We start from the raw sequence: 19,145 nt of genomic DNA, 5'->3' as shown, positions 1-19,145 counted from the left end.
GGGCAAAACTGTTTTAAAATAAAGCAATGATCTGTTTTCTTAGTTTATCATGGCAGTCCCATCTATATGTCTGTCCATCTGTCTAGATTCTTATAACCTAGTATTTGAATGCATCTACCTGTTATCTTACCTGAAAGAGAGGAACATCCTGTGCCAAGAATTTGGCTAAGTTAACATCCAGCAAAGCTCGAAGTAACAACACACTTTCATTTTCTTCTGGGTACTTTAGTTTTAAGTTCCCTGCTGCTGTCAGGACAGATTTAACAGCACGCATTCCATAGTCATAGTGATGCTGAGATGATAACTGCTCAGAGCAAAGACGGTACGTGGCAACAATTTTCTGGGCAAGACTGTGGATGTTAAAATATGGTGTGTGAAATGCAAATATAATGCCAAGTATTTGCCCAGATCTTTGAAGTAAATGGAGTGATGTCAGTTTACACCTGAGGACATGCCCCAAAATGTATAGAAATCTAAATGATAGATTTCTCCATTGTTTTGGGTTTTGTAAAACAGTAACAGCTACAATGCTGTTTCCCTGTTCATGTGCCTCAAACATACATAAAACTTCATTCACACAGAGTGACAATTCACCTCTGTGCCAAGTTCCAGAAGAAGGTCTATGCCAGAGGTGGTCAAACCTTTTGGCCCTGGGGCCACATTGGATACAGAAATTGTACCCCACCCCAGAGCTCCCCCTGCTCCTTGCCCCCTGACCATGCCGCCCTGGAGCACCAGGTCTGGCGGTGCTATGGAGCTGTAGCCACGCTGCCTAGGCACCGGGGGAACTGTGACCATGAGGGAAGTAGGGAGGGAGGGCAACAGAAGGGGAGAGGCCAGGGCAGAGGCTAGCCTCCACCCCTCTTACTTGCTGCTGGGGAGTTGGGCGGGCTCCTCCAGAAGCCTGTCCTGCCCCTACTCCCTGGCAGGAGCTCAGGGGCCAGAGGGAATGGCCAAGGGCCGTAGTTTGCCCCCGCTGGTCTATGCACTACTTATGGAGGCTTAAGTAAGCCTTAAGTATAGTGTCACCTTGTGCTGGCCCTCCACCTAGGGGTACATTTCACCTATGGTAGCCAAGGTACATATCAAAGATTTGCAACATGTAATAGTTAACTTCTTGTGTGGTTCTGTTGTTTTACAAACTTGAATCGACGTTGCATGGTTAATATCCTGCAGGTCCTTTGAGATGGATTATCAGGAAATACCCATTAAGGAGTTCGTTTTCAAAGCAATGCATACGGATTTAATCATGTGATTTTAATTGAGCAGAACAGTTGCCTGGATAAATATTTACACAACACTTGGAAAATTTAGTCCAAATTATGAGTAGAAACAACATCACACACACATACTCCCCATCCTCCGTCCCACACCCAGAGTGGTTAGCCTCCTGAGGAATTTCAGAGCCAGCTGTAAGTAGAAAATTGAGTATGACTCACCTTCTAGAGTCAAGAAATCCCATTGAATAAAGTGAAATTTCACCAATCAAAGCATAATCTGGAACCATCATGGCAACTGTTCGGAATAATGCCTATGGAAGAAAAAATTAACAGCTAAAAAAACACAGACCCAAGAATAGAGAATAAAGCAATAACTTGAATTAGTTTTACAGGTGTAGTGTTCCTCTGTAAATTCACAGACTTTTGTCTTCCATGCATATGGCTTTAGGAATCAAATTGAGGTCGGGGGAGTCCATTATTATCGTTATTCTTGATTATTTGTATTATGGTATTGCCAAGAGGCTTCAACCAAGATCAGGTCTCCATTTTGCTAGGCACCATACAGACACAACAAGTGACATTCACTACTCTGAAAATTTCACGATCTAAATAGATAAGACAAAGGAAGTATTATTACCCCATTTTACATATGGGCAAACTGACACATGGAGAGATTGTATGCTGTGTAGTTGTATTGTGAGATTATATTACTTGACCAAGGTCACGCAGGGCATCTATGGCAAAGCTGGGAATTGAACTCAGATCCTCTGAGTCCCAGTCCAGTGCCACAACTATTTTCCTTACTGATACAGGAACATTTGTTATACTTTGAGGCTGAGATTTGCAAAGCTGTTTAGGAGATTTTAATTACAATTAATTTTAATGGGAATTGGGCATCCAAATCCCGCAGGTAGTCTGAAGACTGCAACCTGAATTGTCATTGTACTCCACAATAAAAGGTTTTAAGCAGGCAGTTTATCTGTGACAGGTGGAATATGACCCGCAGTGGATTCTCCAGTTTTAACTAAATATTTCAAATATTAAAATGAACTTCACAACTTTTTTATTCCCAAAACCCAAATCAAAAGCTCCTGTAACCTCTGCCATCATTTGCACCTATAACAGACCTTTGCTGTTCATGTATTAGAGATGCCTGTGACAATAGGCTGTGGGTATAATAGCCCAGGGAAGGCTTAGCCTTCCCTGCCACTGCCCCGCTGCTCGACACCTGGGCTGCGGTGGCTGCGAGGCCCCCACTGCCTGCTGCTGCTGCCTTCCTGCCTATCTCCTCTACCCCACCCTGCCTCCAAAGGTCCCTGCTGCTTGCCGTGTCCCTCCTCCTCGGGGATGGGGGAGTGAGGAGGGATGCGCAGAGCTAGCGGCAGGTGAGGGAGCAAGGAGGCTCGGCTGGGCACTGGGGCCGATGGCTGGACCTTCAGGGGCGGGAAGGTCCGGCACTTGGGGGCCAGTGGCTCAGCCAGAGGAGGGCCTTCACGGGTTGGGGGGCTGGCGGCTTGACTGGGGGGGTAGTTCGGGGGGCGGTGGCTCGGCCTGGCGCTGGGGCTGGCCCGGAGCCTGGGGGGGCCAGTGGCTTGAACCAGCACTGGCCGGGGTGGGGGGCGGTGACTCGGCTGGGGGACCCATCAGGGGAAGCGGGGGCTGGAGTTTCAGCCTGGCGCTGCGGCCGGCCCAGCCCTCGGGGGGGGCTAGCAGCTCAGCCTGGCACTTGCGGGGGAGGGGGCATTTGGTTTGGGGGGGCCGGCAGCTCGGCCCGGTGTGGCTGGGGTGGGTGGGCTGGGCCTCCTCTGGTCGAGGGGGGCCCCACAAGGCTTCTCCTGTTACGGGGGGAGGGGTTTGGGGCTCTGGCGTGTGGAAGGGGTGGGGCCGGTGGGCTAGCCTCCCCAAAGCTGGGGTTCACCCATCACCCATGCCTGCGACACATATTGGGAACAATATGCAGTATCTTTGGGGACTATATTGTATTAAGTTTATTAATGCTTTATGTATCGTTGTAGGCCAGGGACTGTGTGCAACTCCAAGGAGGGAGAATTACTAGGGGGTGTTTACTATAGTCCCTAGTTTAGGCAGTCCCAGAGGAGAGGCAAGGAACTGAGAAAGAACTTGGGATATAAAAGGCTGAGTTTAAAGACTCAGGGTCTTTCTTTTGATTCAGCAAACAGACAGGACCATGGATCCTAGGGAGCCCCCAACACTTGCTGAAGTGTTGGAAGGCTTTTGGCTTAGCAGCGCTCCATAGGACTGGTGGGCGATGTTTGGTGTGTTTAGCAAGCATGGAAGACCTTTTATTGTTTTTTATATGTTTCCTCTGTATGCACTTTATCCTGAATAATGCACTCTGCTGAGAAAAAACTGTGTGGTGACGTGTTACTGCTGGCATACATTGTTCATAGCTCTTGGAGAGAAAGCAAAGCACGGGTGCTGGCCTTTAGACAGACTAGCTTGCTGGGGATATCACAGTGAATTCTAGGGAGCTACAACCTAAAAGGAGACGGGAGTAGCACACAGGTCCCTACCCAGAGAGAGGTGAAGACCAGAGGCGTTAAACCTCAGAGGCATTCCTGAAGTGGACCATGGACGGGGGTTAAAGGTGTGGTTACCCCGAAACTGTGACAATGCCATCACATATTACAAGAGAAGCACAGACCCCTAAACTCTGGTCTTGGCTGATAAAAGCAAAAGGAAATTACCTTCAATTTAAACACAAATGCAATGATTTGTAATGTGTAAGTGTATAGATGTGGGACCAAATTCTGCACTGACCTACACCCTGTGCAATACTATTGATTTCAACAGGATTACTGGAATAGTAAATCAGCACAGAATAAGGCCCATATTATTTTAATGATTAAGGATCTTAAACAGTGTTATTTATTGAAGTCAATTAGATTCCATGTGGGAGTACCTATACAGTGGATGAACTTAATATATTTTTTCCATTTTGATATATTCTAGCAGTTTCACAGAGATTCTCTTTACACACAATGGGGATTGTCACTGGAGCCGACAGAAATTATCAGAACAGCAACAATGCCCCTGGTTTGCCCAAGAATAGCTGTTTATACTAAGTGTGAGTCTCTAAAGCCTGATCTTGCAAACGCTGATTAATATGAGCATTCCTTACTCATATCAGTACTCCCATTGACTACCACAAGACTACTCACAAGAGTAGGGATTTAAAGGACAGGACCTGATTCCAGGCTCACTTATGCCAGTGTAATTCAGGAGTAACTTAATGGACGTCAATAGCATTGACTAGTGTAAAACTGCTGTAAATGTTTTTTACACAATCAAATTCAGGCCTATTGTCTATTCATTTTGTGCTAAACACTAAACACATGATTAAAGCTTAATCACTAATGAACCAGAACGAGAACACCTAAATGGAATTATGCCCTTATATTACATGGCTGCTTTTGTACTATTCATACTACATTAGAATCAAAACTGTAAATTGTGTTTCATTCCTACTAGAAATCAGAACTCCAGAGTTACCTTTAGATTATCAGGAAGTTCTGCCCGTCCAGCATACCCAGGATTCATAGTGATGAAGACAGCGCAGGTTGGATTAAGAGAGATCTCTGTGCCTTCAAAGAGGAATGTTTTCAGATTTCGCACAACAGCCTGCTGTATACTGAGTATCTGTTGTGCAACTACAGACAACACTTCAACCTAATAATAAAGAAACAGATTAGAAAACATCCCATACATGGAGCCAATATAAAAGAAGCATTTCTGGCTGAAAGAAGGTTTTTTTAAAAATATAGCTTAATGGCTTTATGTTGAAGTCCTAGAGATGGAAATTGTCTTGAAGAACCAGGATAAAAGAATTTTAGAAAATTAAAATGCTGGCTTTCAACTTCGCTGGGGTACAGGCTAACAAAACCTAATGTAATGGAACAATGAATGTGATAGAATACACTATAAAGAATATACAGAATACTATAATATACAGAACAGACAGATTATGGATGGAATTTTCAAAAGTATTTAGCATTAGCCTAATTTTGCTTCCAGTGAAGTCAGTGGTGAAAGTCACAGGAGAGTTAGGCCAATGGCAAGTGCATTTAAAAATCCCATGTATTGGAAGAAGAGAAGCTACAGAGAGACTATGTGTCAATAGCTCTTAAAACTAAAAATGTAGGACCCAGATTTTCACAGCTAATAATACCTCGTTTTATCCAGTATCAGTAGATGTAAAAGTGCTTTACAAGGAGGTGAGTATCATTATCCCCATTTTACAGATGCGAAAACTGAGGCACAGAGCGATGAAGTGACTTGCCCAAGGTCACCCAACAGGCTAGTGGCAGAGCCAGGGTTTGAACCCATTCCAGAGCTCCAATGCTCTATCTACCCAGACCACACTGCCCCTGTCAAAATTTGTGCATGCATTATGGCAGCTGTGTATTTGGCAGCTGTGCATGTAATTATGAAAACCTGGGCCTAGGTTACAAGGTGTGCTAAAAGTAAGAAATTAATGGTAATACATATTCATATCTACTTTTAAAGCTATTCTTTGCATTTTAACAACATTTTTGTTGTTTTAAATACTTTGATTAAAAAGTTACCTCAATTCTGTTGAACTCATCAAAGCAGGCCCAAGCTCCAGATTGTGCCAGTCCCTTAAAGAATTTACCCATGGCTTTGTAATCAAGACCATCGGAGCAATTAAAGACAACACACTATATTAAAAAAAACAACAACAACAACCCACAACAGCATTCAGTGTTAAAATTTGTTACAAAAATGTTGGCATCTATAAACAGAAGGGGATTATTATTGCCATGGTAACTGGTAATTTAAAAGACTATATATACCTAAATATCTAGTTAATGGATCTAGTCATGATTTTAACATGTTGGTAGTGAAGTACCTGTTGAGTATTTACTCACTACAAGGATTCAGATTAGTTTTATGTGACATAACACACTACTGTATATTGGATGTGTGGAGACATCTCAAAGATTTTGCAAGCCTAGGAAATACAAAACAATACTTGTTTATCACTTGGCTTAGGTGAAAAAGTATATTAACTTAAATTAAACATCACAATTCAGTATTTTTCTAAGCAGCTTGTCAAAAAAGAAAATCTCTGGGAAAGGAATAGTTCCTAAAAAGCAAATCCTGTTTCCTTCTTCTGGATGTGTAAGTTTCCAAACACAACTAAAATATCATGTTTCTACTATACAGTTGAGATCCATACAAAGAGAACCTGCCCCCACACTGAGTCATTGACCAAGCTCTGTGAAAGCTTCCTACACAGGAACATGGAAAGGGGATTTTAGGTGGGCCAGAATGCAGCATGGCAGTCAGCAGTGGGGCAGGCCTATTAATTACTCCGGTACCCTGAAGGAGCAGCTGCAGTTTAGGTACATACTGGCTACTGCAGACTGGAGCTGGGGATTCCATTACTCATCCCCATACCTACTGGAAACATTTCATGGAATGCGCACAGCGTGTTCACTCAGGCTGTGTGCTTTTTGCCAGGATTTTGTCCTAATTATGAGCTTTTCATTAGCAATCTCCATGAATGGATAATAGGTTAAGGGCACCAACACTTTTGTGAGAAAGAACTCCAGAGAAGACCTGCATCTCCAAACACAAAACAATGTGATGTAACAATGCACTGCAACATTTCATTAATTTTGGTACCTGCTTAGCCAGTGCTTTTGCTAAATCTTTTGTTGTTTCGGTTTTGCCAGTCCCCGCAGGTCCTTCTGGAGCACCACCAAGATTTAGTTTCAAAGCCCCCATTAATGTTCTACATAACAAAAAAGAAATAACATATGAATCATAGGCCAGCTCCTCAGCAGCTGTAAGTTAGCACAGACCCATAGGCAGAGCAATGATTTACACTTGCTAAGAGATCTGGCCCTGCGTTGTTATCAGGAATTCATTTTTTAATTGGTTGGCCATCTCCAGCCATCAAACTGGCATCTCCTCAGCATGGACTCCTAGAGTTGGAAGCCATTTCAAATATCCAGAATAAAGGCCCAAATTCAGACATGGTGTAAGTAGGTGCAATATCATTTACTTCATTGTCTGACCTTGGTTTACTATATGTGCTTGTTGTACCTGAGCACATGCATTCAGCACCTATGTCCTCATGTGCGGGGTTCAAGTGTCATGAACAAGTCAGGTCAGTTATAAGCATAAGCCCAAGGCAGAACAGTTAGTAGATGCTACACCTTTTGATAGATAGGCTGGAACCGTATCTATTCAGAGCCATGATGTCAAGTGCAGCAGCTAGAAAACTGGAGTTGGCTTGATGGGAACCTTGATAAAGAAAATTAATCTTGGAAGTGCTTAAAGAGGATGGAGATTGTTCCTAAAAACCTGAGAATCACCTATCTTCCTTCTATGGGGAATAGCTTGGCAGTCTTCATACGAACATGTTGCTGCCCCTTAAAGAGTAGGTCCATCAAGCACCTTATCTTAAAAGTTATGAATCCATGAAGGCCCCCTGAAGTCTTCTCTACACTAGGAAAACAACATGTTGTGAACTGTGTTTTTTTAAATGTTGCTAAGCATGGTTTGTCCTGTTCCATACTTGCAACTAAATAGTGTTCGGCACCAGTCCAGACATACCCAGTCAGCCATGGGTAATTTCCCTCATGTCAGCCGGGCCTATGAGTGACACATGCAGCCATGTTTATAGCTACTACATCAGCCACATGGGTCTATTCTGCTCTGCCACAAGACCCATAGACTTTAAGGTCAGAAGGGACCATCATGATCATCTAGTCTGACCTCCTGCACTTACAGGACACACAACCTCACCCACCCACTCTTGAAATAGACTCCTAACCTCTGGCTGAGTTACTGAAGTCCTCAAGTCATGGTTTAAAGACTTCAAGTTACAGAGAATTCACCATTTTCACTAGTTTAAACCTGCAAGGGACCCATGACCTATACTACAGAGGAAGGCAAAAAACCCCCAGGGTCTCAGCCAATCTGACCCGGGGAAAATTCCTTCCCGACCCCAAATATGGTGATCAGTTAGACCCAGAGCATGTGGGCAAGACCCACTGGGCAGATACCTGGGAAAGAATTCTCTGTGGTAACTCAAAGCCTTCCCCATCTAGTGTCCCATCTCCAACAGTTGGGGATATTTGCTATTGTCAGTCACAGATGGGCCACATGCCATCGTAGGCATTCCCATCATGTCATCAACTTATCAAGCTCAGTCTTGAAGCTAGTTAGGTTTTTTGCCCCCACTGCTCCCTTTGGAAGGCTGTTCCAGAACTTTCTGATGGTTAGAAACATTCACCTAATTTCGTGCCTAAACTAGTTGATGGCCAGTTTATAACCATTTGTTCTTGTGTCCCCATTGGCACTTAACTTAAATAACTCCTCTCTCTCCCTGGTGTTCACCCTTCTGATGTATTTATAGAGAGCAATCATATCTCCCCTTAACCTTTGTTTGGTTAGGCTAAACAAGCCAAGCTCTTTGAGTCTCTTCTCATAAGGTAAGTTTTCCATTCCTCGGATCATCCTATTAGCCCTTCTCTGCACCTGTTCCAGTTTGAATTCAACTTTCTTAAACATGGGAGATGAGAATTGCACACAGTATGCCTGATGAGGTTTCACCCGTGCCTTGTATAATGGTACTAATACTTCCCTGTCCCTACTGGAAATACCTCACCTGATGCATCCTAGGTCTGCATTAGCCTTTTTCATAGCCACACGACACTGATGGCTCATAGTCTTGTGATCAACCAATATATGCAGGTCTTTCTCCTCCTCTATCTCTTCCAACTGATAAATCCACATTTTATAGCAAAAATTCTTGTTGTTAGTCCCTAAATGCATGACCTTGCACTTTGCACTACTAAATTGCATCCTATTTCTATTACTCCAGTTTTCAAGGTCCTCCAGATCTTCCTTGTACAATATTCCTGTCCTCCTTCATATTGACAATACCTCACAACTTTATATCATTTGCAAATTTCATTAGCACATTCCAACTTTTTGTGCCAAGGTCATGAATAAAAATGTTAAATCCCTGAGGAACTCCATTAATAACTCCCCTCCAGCCTGACAGTTCACCTTTCAGTATGAACCATTGTAGTCTCCCCTTTAACCAAATCCTTATCCACCTTTCAAATCTCATCTTAATCCCCGTTTTCTCCAATTTAAATAATAATTTCCCATGTGGAACTGTATCAAATGCTTTACTGAAATCCAGGTAGATTAGATCTACTGCATTTCCTTTGTCTAATACAGTGGTTCCCAAACTTGTTCAGCCACTTGTGCAGGGAAAGCCCCTGGCAGGCTGGGCCGGTTTGTTTGCCTGCCGCGTCCGCAAGTTTGGCCGATCGCGGCTCCCACTGGCCCCGGTTTGCTGCTCCAGGCCAATGGGAGCTGCTGGAAGCGGCGCGGGCCGAAGGACATACTGGCCACCGCTTCCAGCAGCTCCCATTGGCCTGGAGCAGCGAACCACGGACAGTGAGAGCCGCTATCGGCCAAACCTGAAGATGCGGCAGGTAAACAATCTGGTCCGGCCCGCCAGGGGCTTTCCCTGCACATGCGGCGGAACAAGTTTGGGAACCACTGGTCTAAAAAATCAGTTAGCTTCTCAAAGAAGGGGATCAGGTTGGTCTGGCACGATCTACCTTTTGTAAAACCATGTGGTATTTTATCCCAATTACCATTCACCTCTATGTCCTTAACTACTTTCTCTTTCAAAATTTGTTCCAAGACCTTGCAAACAATTGAGGTGAAACTAACAGGCCTGTACTTCCCTGGATCACTTTCCCCCCTTTTTTTAAAAAATAGGAACTATATTAGCAATAGGTTTCAGAGTAACAGCCGTGTTAGTCTGTATTCGCAAAAAGAAAAGGAGTACTTGTGGCACCTTAGAGACTAACCAATTTATTTGAGCATAAGCTTTCGTGAGCTACAGCTCACTTCATCGGATGCATACTGTGGAAAGTGTAGAAGATCTTTTTATATACACACAAAGCATGAAAAAATACCTCCTCCCACCCCACTCTCCTGCTGGTAATAGCTTATCTAAAGTGATCACTCTCCTTACAATGTGTATGATAATCAAGTTGGGCCATTTCCAGCACAAATCCAGGTTTTCTCATTAGCAATAGGAACTAAATTAAACAGGAACTAAATACGCAACCCCTGAGTTTACAGATTCATTAAAAATCCTTGCTATTGTGCTTGCATTTTCATGTGCCAGTTCCATTAATACTCTTGGATGGAGATTATCTGGGCCCCCGGATTTAGTCTCATTAAGATGTTTGAGTTTGACTTCCACTTCAGATGAGGTAAATTCAAACTTCATATCCTCTACCCCTAAGCTGATCTACACTTAAAAATTAGAGGGATCTAGCTATATCACTCAGGGCTGTGGAAGATTACATGCCCTGAGCTCTGTAGTAAGGTCGACCTAACTCCTGGTGTAGACTCTGGCCTCTCAGAGCGGTGGATTAACTACATGAATGGGAAAACCCCTTCCAACACTACAGAAAATGTCCACACTGTGGCACTACACCCAAACATAAAAAACAGGGAAGGGGAAAAGAAAACTAATGACTAAGGCTCTTTTCATTAGCCACTGTTACAATATGTATTAAATACAAGCCAGCTGGAAAGTGAATGCTACAGTCATAGAGAATATGAATTTTACCTATAGCATCGATCAGTCAGTGGAGTTATAACCAGACGTAGAGAATTGCCAAGGTACTCATAGCCATATTTGGCTTCTGTCGTAATCATTCGCACCATTACATCTCCTTCTTCCCAGTAGTATCTCAACTGAGAAATCCACTGGAAATCATTCTGATCTGTGATTTTGTCCTCAACCAATTTTGCAACCACATCACGAGCTGCAGGAACAGAAATAGCTCATAAAATACCTAATAAACAGTAAGCTAACATTTACAGCTATACCTCAGCTTTCATTTTTTGAAAGAAAACTGCATCCATTTTGCTTAATGAACCATCTTAATTCAATTGGGCAAAATTCTAGACCCCAGTGCCCAGCATGAGTAGCCAGGCCAGGTGCTGGGGAGCTGTGCAGGGGTGGAGGAGTACAATCACTCTATAAAGGCCATTTAAGACCAGTGTCTGAAGAAACCTATATAGGACACTTACATCTTCCATACCCAGAAAATATGCAAGGATCTGTGCAGTGACAGGTCTCTTTCACCCCTCCCCCAGTTCACCCATGCCTTTCTGCCCCCTGTAAATCAGAATGCTTGCTCACAGCACAGGGCTCTGTACCTGCTGATGTACACCTGTACCTGTACCTGATGTACACCTGCTCCACAGCTCCCCATTCTCCAGCCCCCATTCTTTGCTCAACAGAATGCCACTGTGGCCCTCTATGGGCCACAAAGGAGGAGGCTAGATTTGCCCCTGGATAGAAAGCTCTTCACTTGTTGGCATGTTATCCACAAATTCAGAGTCAACTATATTTGAAAATAAAGGATCTTGTAAACGCCACTCAATCTGCACTTGGAACTCCTACTGGCATCACATATTATTGCATATATACTATCATTAGGTTTCCTTACATTTCTGGGTCTCTGCTAGCAACTATACTGCTGAAAAGCAAAATTGTGTGTCACACAGGCTACTTGCAGAGCAATGTCAGGAACTGTAAACTGGTTTTTATCTAGGTTTGCCTAGGGTTAACAATCAGAAGCACTATTTTTTAATGACAGAATCTTAGAAATGTACAACTGGAAGGGACATTGAGAGGTCAGTTAGTCCAGCCCCTTGCATTAAGGCTGGACTAAATAAACCTAGACTATCCCTGACAGGTGTTTGTCTAATCTGTTTTTAGAAACCTCCAGTGATGGGGATTCCACAACCTCCTTTGGAAGCCTATTCCACTGCTTAATTATCCATATAGTTAGAAATTTTTTCCTAACCTAAATTTCCCTTGCTGCATATTACTCTGACTACTTCCTGTCCTACCTTCAGTGGAATGGAGAAAAATTGATCACCATCCTCTTTATAACAGCCCTTAACATATTAGAAGACTGTTATGAGTTCCCTCCTCAGTCTTCTTTTCCCAAGACTAAAGATACCCAGTTTTTTTTAACCTTCCCTTATAAGTCAGGTTTTCTAAACCTTTATTCATTTTTGTTGATCTCCTCTAGACTCTCTCCAATTTGTCCATAACTTTCTAAAAGTGGGGCACCCAAAACTGGACATAATACTCCAGCTGAGGCCTTACCAGTGCCAAGCAAAGCAGGACAATTACCTCCTGTGACTTACATTTTACACTCCTGTTAATACACCCCAGAATGACACTCACCGTTTTTACAACTGCATCACATTGTTGACTCAGCTTTAATTTGTGATCCACTATAACCCTGATCCTTTACTGCAGTATTACTGCCTAGCCAGTTATCCCCTATTTTGTAATTGTTCATTTAATTTTTGCTTCCTAGGTGTTTTTTCTGAATTTCATCTTGTTAATTTTGGATCGATTCTCCAATTTGCCAAGGTCATTTTGAAGTCTAATCCTGTCTTCCAAAGGGATTGCAGCTCCTCCTAGATTGGTGTCATCCACAAATTTTATAAGCATACTCTCCTCTCCATTATCCAAGTCATTAATAAAAATATTAAATAGTACCAGACCCAGGACTGACCCCTGCGGAACTCCATTAGATACATCTCTCCATACATCCCCCCAGGTTGACAGAAAACCATTGATAACTACCCTTTGAATATGCTCTTTCAACCAGTTGTATACTCACTTTATAGTAATTTCATCTAGACCACGTTTCCCTAGTTTGCTTCTGAAAATGTCATGTGGACCTGTGTCAAAGGCCTTACTAAAATCAAGATATTTTATATCTACAGCTTTCCTTGCTATCCAGTAGGCTAGTAACCCTGTCAAAGAAGGAAATTAGGTTGCTTTGGGATGATTTGTTCTTGATAAATCCATGCTGGCTATTCCTTCTAAACCTATAATCCTCTCAGTGCTTGCAAATTGATTGTTTAATAATTTGTTCCAGTATCTGTCCAGATATTGACAGATAGACGGGTCTATAATTCCCTGGGTCCTCTTTATTCCCCTTTTTAAAGACAGGTACTATGTGTGCCCTTCACTAGTCCTCTGGGACCTCACTCATTCTCTGAGTTCTCAAAAATAATTGCTCACAGTTCCAAGATTGCCTCAGTTAGTTTCTTATGTGACCAAGTGTGAATTTCATCAGGCCGTGTCAACTTGAATACATCTAAATTATCTAAATACTCTTTAATCTGGACTTTCCCTATTTTGGCTTGTGTTCCTTCCCCCTTGTTGTTATATTAATTGTTATGCATCTAGCCATAATTAACCATTTTAGTGAGACTGAAGCAAAATAGGCATTAAACGCCTCCCCCTTCTTGATGTTGTCTGTTATTAGTTCTCCTTCCTCCACTAAGTAGAGAACCTATGCTTTCTCTCATCTTTCTCTTGATCCTAATGTATTTATAGAACCTCTTCTTATTCTCTTTTATGTCCCTTGCTAGATGTAATTCATTTGGTGCCTCAGCTTTCTGATTTTGTCCCTACATGCTTGTGTTATTCTGTGATGAAATCAGGTGGGCATGAGTGTTGTAAAGCCTCACCAAAAGCAGTGGCCGAGGTTACATTCAAGATGGTAGGGTCAAAATCCTGACTAAAGGCTGATTCCTGCTGTGACCTATAAGCCAGGCAAGTCCGGAATTTTGTCCTAAAAGTATGGAGATGTTATAAACTGGCAGAGTTCCATTAACTTTGGTGTTTAAATAGTAATTTAAAGAATCTGATTCTTGTTGCTCTCCATTTCCTTGTATGTTGTAATAACACAATAAACAAGTTTAGTAGGTCAAAGTTACATAGAGCTGAGTAATTGAAGAGAACTTCAGCAGAAGTTGCAAGCATCCAAGAATAAAGGTGCTTAGTTTTTTCCAACACAATGTAGTCTTAACATTATTTGTTAATTTAAAAAGGGAAGTGATTGCTCTTTTCCTGAAGGAGATGGTCTAGCAACATAAATAGAAATTTAATGGGGTTAAAAGAATATTTTTATGGAAGGACATGTAGCACAGAATTAGGCTTTTTCAGTTACAGTTGTAATATCACATTTAGCAATACTATATTTCTCAACAGCTGTGCTGCATTTCTTTCTTGGAATCCAGTTCAAATTTATCCTTGGTTAAACAGAAAAAAGAAGGATTAGTACCAGTGTTTAGGCCAGAATCTCAAAATGGAAAAAAAAAAAACCATAAAAAACTGGACAGGCACCATACTGTAGAGTTGACTGAACAGTGAAATAGCAACTGATGATTAACAGCTAACCCAAACCACACCTTACTGTTGAACCATGCATGTCATCACCAGGGATCCTAGTCTTCTGTGATTAAAAAACCCAAAATTCTCCAACAAAAAAACATAAAAATCCAAGTTTTTCCATAAATAAAATGAAACGCTGAACTTTAGTTTCCCTAGCAGCCACAATATAAAACTAAAGATTCTCTGTAAAAATGCAAAATCCACATTTTTCCATGGCAAATGGATTTCTAGGATCCCTGGTTATCACTATAATACTTGTTTATACATCTCTATCAATGTATTTGTAACTGTAACATTTCACTGGGACCAGCCTTACCCTTTCAGGGTCCCCTGGGCCAGAGCTCTACTTAGTACAGAAGTGAGGCTAGGAGCCATCAGGGAGCCAGTTGCAGCTCCCTTATTCTGCTCTACCTAAGGAGATGCTCTGACGTATGCTGGTGAAGGATGGGTGTAGCAGAGTTCTACTCCAGCATACCCTCTCCCAGTCCCCACAGTGCCACCTCCTTTTCCCTACACCAGAGGTAGGAGGGCAACTAGTACAGAAGGCAGCTATGCTGCTCCTGCCAGTTTGACACCCGTGGAGAATTCCCACATGCAAAGGGAATTCTCAACGGGCCACCTCCGGACAGAATACAACCACTCTGCCCCACTTGAGTAGTGCACGGTAGCACACTGGACTGGAAAATCCAGCCCACTGTTCCCCCTGAAGCTGAGTTGCCTCCCCCATCAGTTCTGCTGTTGGAAGGGGAAGGGAGATTGGTATAAGAGACAGGGACACCATTTAGCGGGGGCAGGGAAGGGCTCTAGCCCCCCGCCCCAAGTTTCGTAGGGGAGGCCTACTCACCCTAGCCCCAGACAGAGCTCTTAACTGCAACAGCTTGAGTGTGATATGTGATGAGTTCGGAAGCTGGGAGCAGCATAGCCTTTGGGGCAGGGAGTTTGTTTATAAACAGAGGCAAGGTCAGGGGTTCTCAAACTGGTGGTTGAGACCCCACAGGGGGTCGCGAGGTTATTACATGGGGGGTCGTGAGGTGTCAGCCTTCACCCTAAAGCCCGCTTTGCATCCAGCATTTATAATGGTGTTAAATATATAAAAATGTGTTTTTAATTTATATGGGGGGGGTCACACTCAGAAATTTGCTACGTGAAAGGGGTCACCAGTACAAAAGTTTGAGAACTATTGGGCAAGGTGACTAAGATAACAAAAGGCTTATCATTAAAGTAAATTAAGGATCATTAGATGATCCTGAAAGCACTGCCAGGCACTTCAGTTAAAAGACAGGACACAAAGGGTAGAAATAAAAGGTGAGAATGGAGAGAGGTAAATAGTGGTTTCCCTCAGGGGTCTGTACTGGGACCAGTCCTATTCAACATATTCATATATGATCTGGAAAAAGGGGTACTCAGTGATGTGGTAAAATTTGCAGATAATACAAAATTACTCAAGTTAGTTAAGTCCAAAGCAGACTGTGAAGAATTACAAAGAGATCTCACAAAACTGGGTGAGTGGGCAACAAAATGGCAGAAGAAATTTAATGTTGATAAATGCAAAGTAATGCACTTGGCAAAATATAATCCAACTACACATATAAATGATGGGGTCTAAATTAGCTGAACCCATCAGTAAAGAGATCTTGGAGTCATTGTGGATAGTTCTCTGAAAACATCTGCTCAATGTGCAATTGCAATTTAAAAAATCTAACAAAATATTGGAAATCATTAGGAAAGGGACAGATAGTAAGAAAAAAATATCATGTTAGCTCTATATAAATCCACGGTACACCAACATATTGAATAGAGTGTGAAGATTTGGTCACCCCATCTCAAAAAAGATATATTGGATTTGGAAACTGTACAGAGAAGGGCAACATAAATGATTAGGGGTATAGAAACACCTTCTGTATGAGGAGAGACTAAAAAGACTGGGACTTTTCAGCTTGGAAAAGAGATGACTAAACGGCAGGGCCGGCTCCAGCGTTTTTGCTGCCCCAAGCGGCAAAAAAAACCCACAAAACTTGCCGCGGAACAGGGAGATGGAATCCTGCCCGCCGAACATGGAGGCGGAGTGATGGTGCAGCTGCCGAATTGTTGCCGGCGACCGAAGAAGAGTCGCGTTCCCACCGCTGAATTGCCGCCAAGCGCGAGGCCCTATTGCCGCCCCAGAGCCCCGAATCGCCGCAATGTGACAGAGCGGCCGCCAAATTCCCACCACCGCCGAGGGCCTATTGCCGCCCCAGAGCCCGACATCCTGCCGCCCTTCACATTTGTCGCCTTAGGCACCTCCTTGGTTCGCTGGTGCCTGGAGCCAGCCCTACTAAGGGGTGATAGAGGGCTATAAAATCATGAATGGTGTGGAAAAATTGAATAGGGAAATGTTATTTACTCCTTCACATAACGCAAGAACCAGGGGTCACCAAAGAAAATTAATAGGCAGCAGATTTAAAACAAGCAAAAAAAAGTATTTCTTCACAGTCAACATGTGGAACTCTTTGCCAGGGGATGTTGTGAAGGCCAAAACTATAACAGGGTTCCAATAAGATCTAGATAAGTTCATGGAGGATAGGTCCAGCAATGACTATTAGCCAGGGTGGGTAGGGATCCAACACCATGTTCTGCATGTCCCTCGCCTCTGTTTTCCAGAAGCTGGGAGCGGGCAACAGGGCAACTAGATAATTACCTGTTCTGTTCATTCCCCCCGGGGCACCTGGCATTGACCACTGTTGGAAGACAGGATACTGGGCTAGATGGACCATTGGTCTTACCCAGTATGACCATTTTGATGTTCTTATATAGAACCCAGATGTATCTGCTCACTGCTGTTTCCCACTAGACCTCACTCTCCTCCCAGAACTGGGATAGAACCCAGCCGTCCTGATGGGGTCTCTCTCTCTACAGAGTTAGTAATAAAGTAAGAATATACATTAACATTCTAAACCTAACCAGTGTCCCTTAGGTGACTTGCCACAAGATGTCAGAACATGTTATTAGAGCTGAGTGGGTCTAATATTTATTTAATTTTCTTTCTCTTATAAAGGAATTAGATACAGGGCTCCTCTCAGCTAATTGCTAAATTATCTGCCAAAAAAACTAGAGTTTTCAAGTGTCTAAGTAGCCCCAGGAATCATGGTTAAAGTTGCGCCCTCCCCCCTAAACCTGAAATGGCGCCCCAGCTAAGAGGCATTGAAATTAGGCATCCCACAAAGTTTGCTCTGAATTGCTCAGGCTACATGCTCAAATCATTAGTTATCTTGCTCATGCCTAAAGCCGGCATTTACAACTAGCTTTTGTCTCATGTGAATTAGCAACTGAAAATAATTAATATAATCCTTTAACTAATTCTCCAGGGCGTAACTTTAGCTTGGGGAAGCACCCCAGCTACCTGTTGCAGATAATTTGCTTCAGTTAATGGTAGCAGTTCTGCCTGGAATGTAAGGAGAGAAGTAATAATCACGCATTTACCATGCACATCAATGACAGTGAGAGCCCCAAGAGTCAGACGGGCACCAGTGGACAGCTTTCCTCTCACTAACTGAACAATTTCTCCAATTTGTTGGTTGCTCTTCTCCAAGAATTCCTGTTACGGAACGAAATGTGAGTATTAATGGTAAGCTGTAGCAAATAGCTCCTAAACTCCCAGAACAGTCATTAGAACAAACTCTTTCAACCAAATGAGGCAGTTCAGTAATGGCACTATGCAAACATTTAAGAGTCTCCTTCATATACTGCCATTTTATTTCATCATAACTACTCAGAAGGGTTTTGTAGTCTGAAATGGAAGCCATTTATTTCTCCCTAAATCAAATGCCAAGTCTCTGTACCAGGAGATATGCATGCTCTCTCTATTGTCTAAAGCTGGATGAAATTTCTTGTAATAAAAAGGTTTCAGAGGGTTAGCCATGTTAGTCTGTATCAGTAAAAACAACAAGGAGTCCTAACAAATTTATTTGGGCATAAGCTTTCGTGGGCTATAACCCACTTCAAGGACTCCTCGTTGTTTTTACTTGTAATAAATAGTTATTCAGCAAATGTAATATTTTCCTGAATTTACTCTTTATTTCAAATTATTTTGCCCAACAGTTTCTACTAATAATTTTGGTCCATGGATCACTGATGATATTTTTTTTGCAAGCATTTTAAATTCAGCCTGTTTTGACTGGGCATATGGGTTCAGATCCTCAGCTGCAGTAAATCAGCATAGCTTAATTGAAGCCAAGGTAGTTTCTGTGTCTTGAGTGGATGAGTACAAGCATCAGAATCTGGTCTCTGCTGCAGTAACTATTTAAAAATTTTCTGTTTTCATGAAAATCCCTACCAGTAGACTCATTTGCTAGAGTAGCTCCAGAACGTGATCAAAGAAGGGGCATACAGTTGAAGCAAATTTCTTTAAAATTTCATGTAAATAATCACAGGAAAAAAAGGTTGCAGTATTCATCCAACTCTACTAGGGTCCAATCAAAAGTCCATTGAAGTCAACAGGAGGTCTTTCCGTTATTTAGTGTACTTTGGGTCAGTCCCGAATGGGGTAATACATAAGACCATGGTGATGATGGATGAATTGAAAATACTTATGGGAAGAATAACATTCAACTACCAAACCTAGCTGATGCACCTTTATC

At 42.6% G+C, this 19,145-nt stretch overlaps 1 protein-coding gene across 1 annotated transcript in view; it reads right to left on the bottom strand.

Moving 5' to 3' along the window:
• DNAH3 (dynein axonemal heavy chain 3) overlaps nt 1–19,145 on the bottom strand; it is a 107,556-nt gene that overhangs the window by 44,627 nt on the left and 43,784 nt on the right. Inside the window, exons 28-34 of the mRNA XM_073362223.1 lie at nt 17,989–18,103; nt 10,882–11,080; nt 6,891–6,999; nt 5,807–5,920; nt 4,734–4,910; nt 1,440–1,531; nt 131–350 (exon numbers count right to left, since the gene is read on the bottom strand). Coding sequence (XP_073218324.1) covers nt 131–350; nt 1,440–1,531; nt 4,734–4,910; nt 5,807–5,920; nt 6,891–6,999; nt 10,882–11,080; nt 17,989–18,103 — 1,026 coding nt within the window. The remainder of the gene's footprint in view (nt 1–130; nt 351–1,439; nt 1,532–4,733; nt 4,911–5,806; nt 5,921–6,890; nt 7,000–10,881; nt 11,081–17,988; nt 18,104–19,145) is intronic.

This window comes from Lepidochelys kempii, chromosome 10 (assembly GCF_965140265.1).
Source record: "Lepidochelys kempii isolate rLepKem1 chromosome 10, rLepKem1.hap2, whole genome shotgun sequence".
Lineage (NCBI taxonomy): Eukaryota > Metazoa > Chordata > Testudines > Cheloniidae > Lepidochelys > Lepidochelys kempii.
This window is presented reverse-complemented; position numbering and strand designations above follow the sequence as displayed.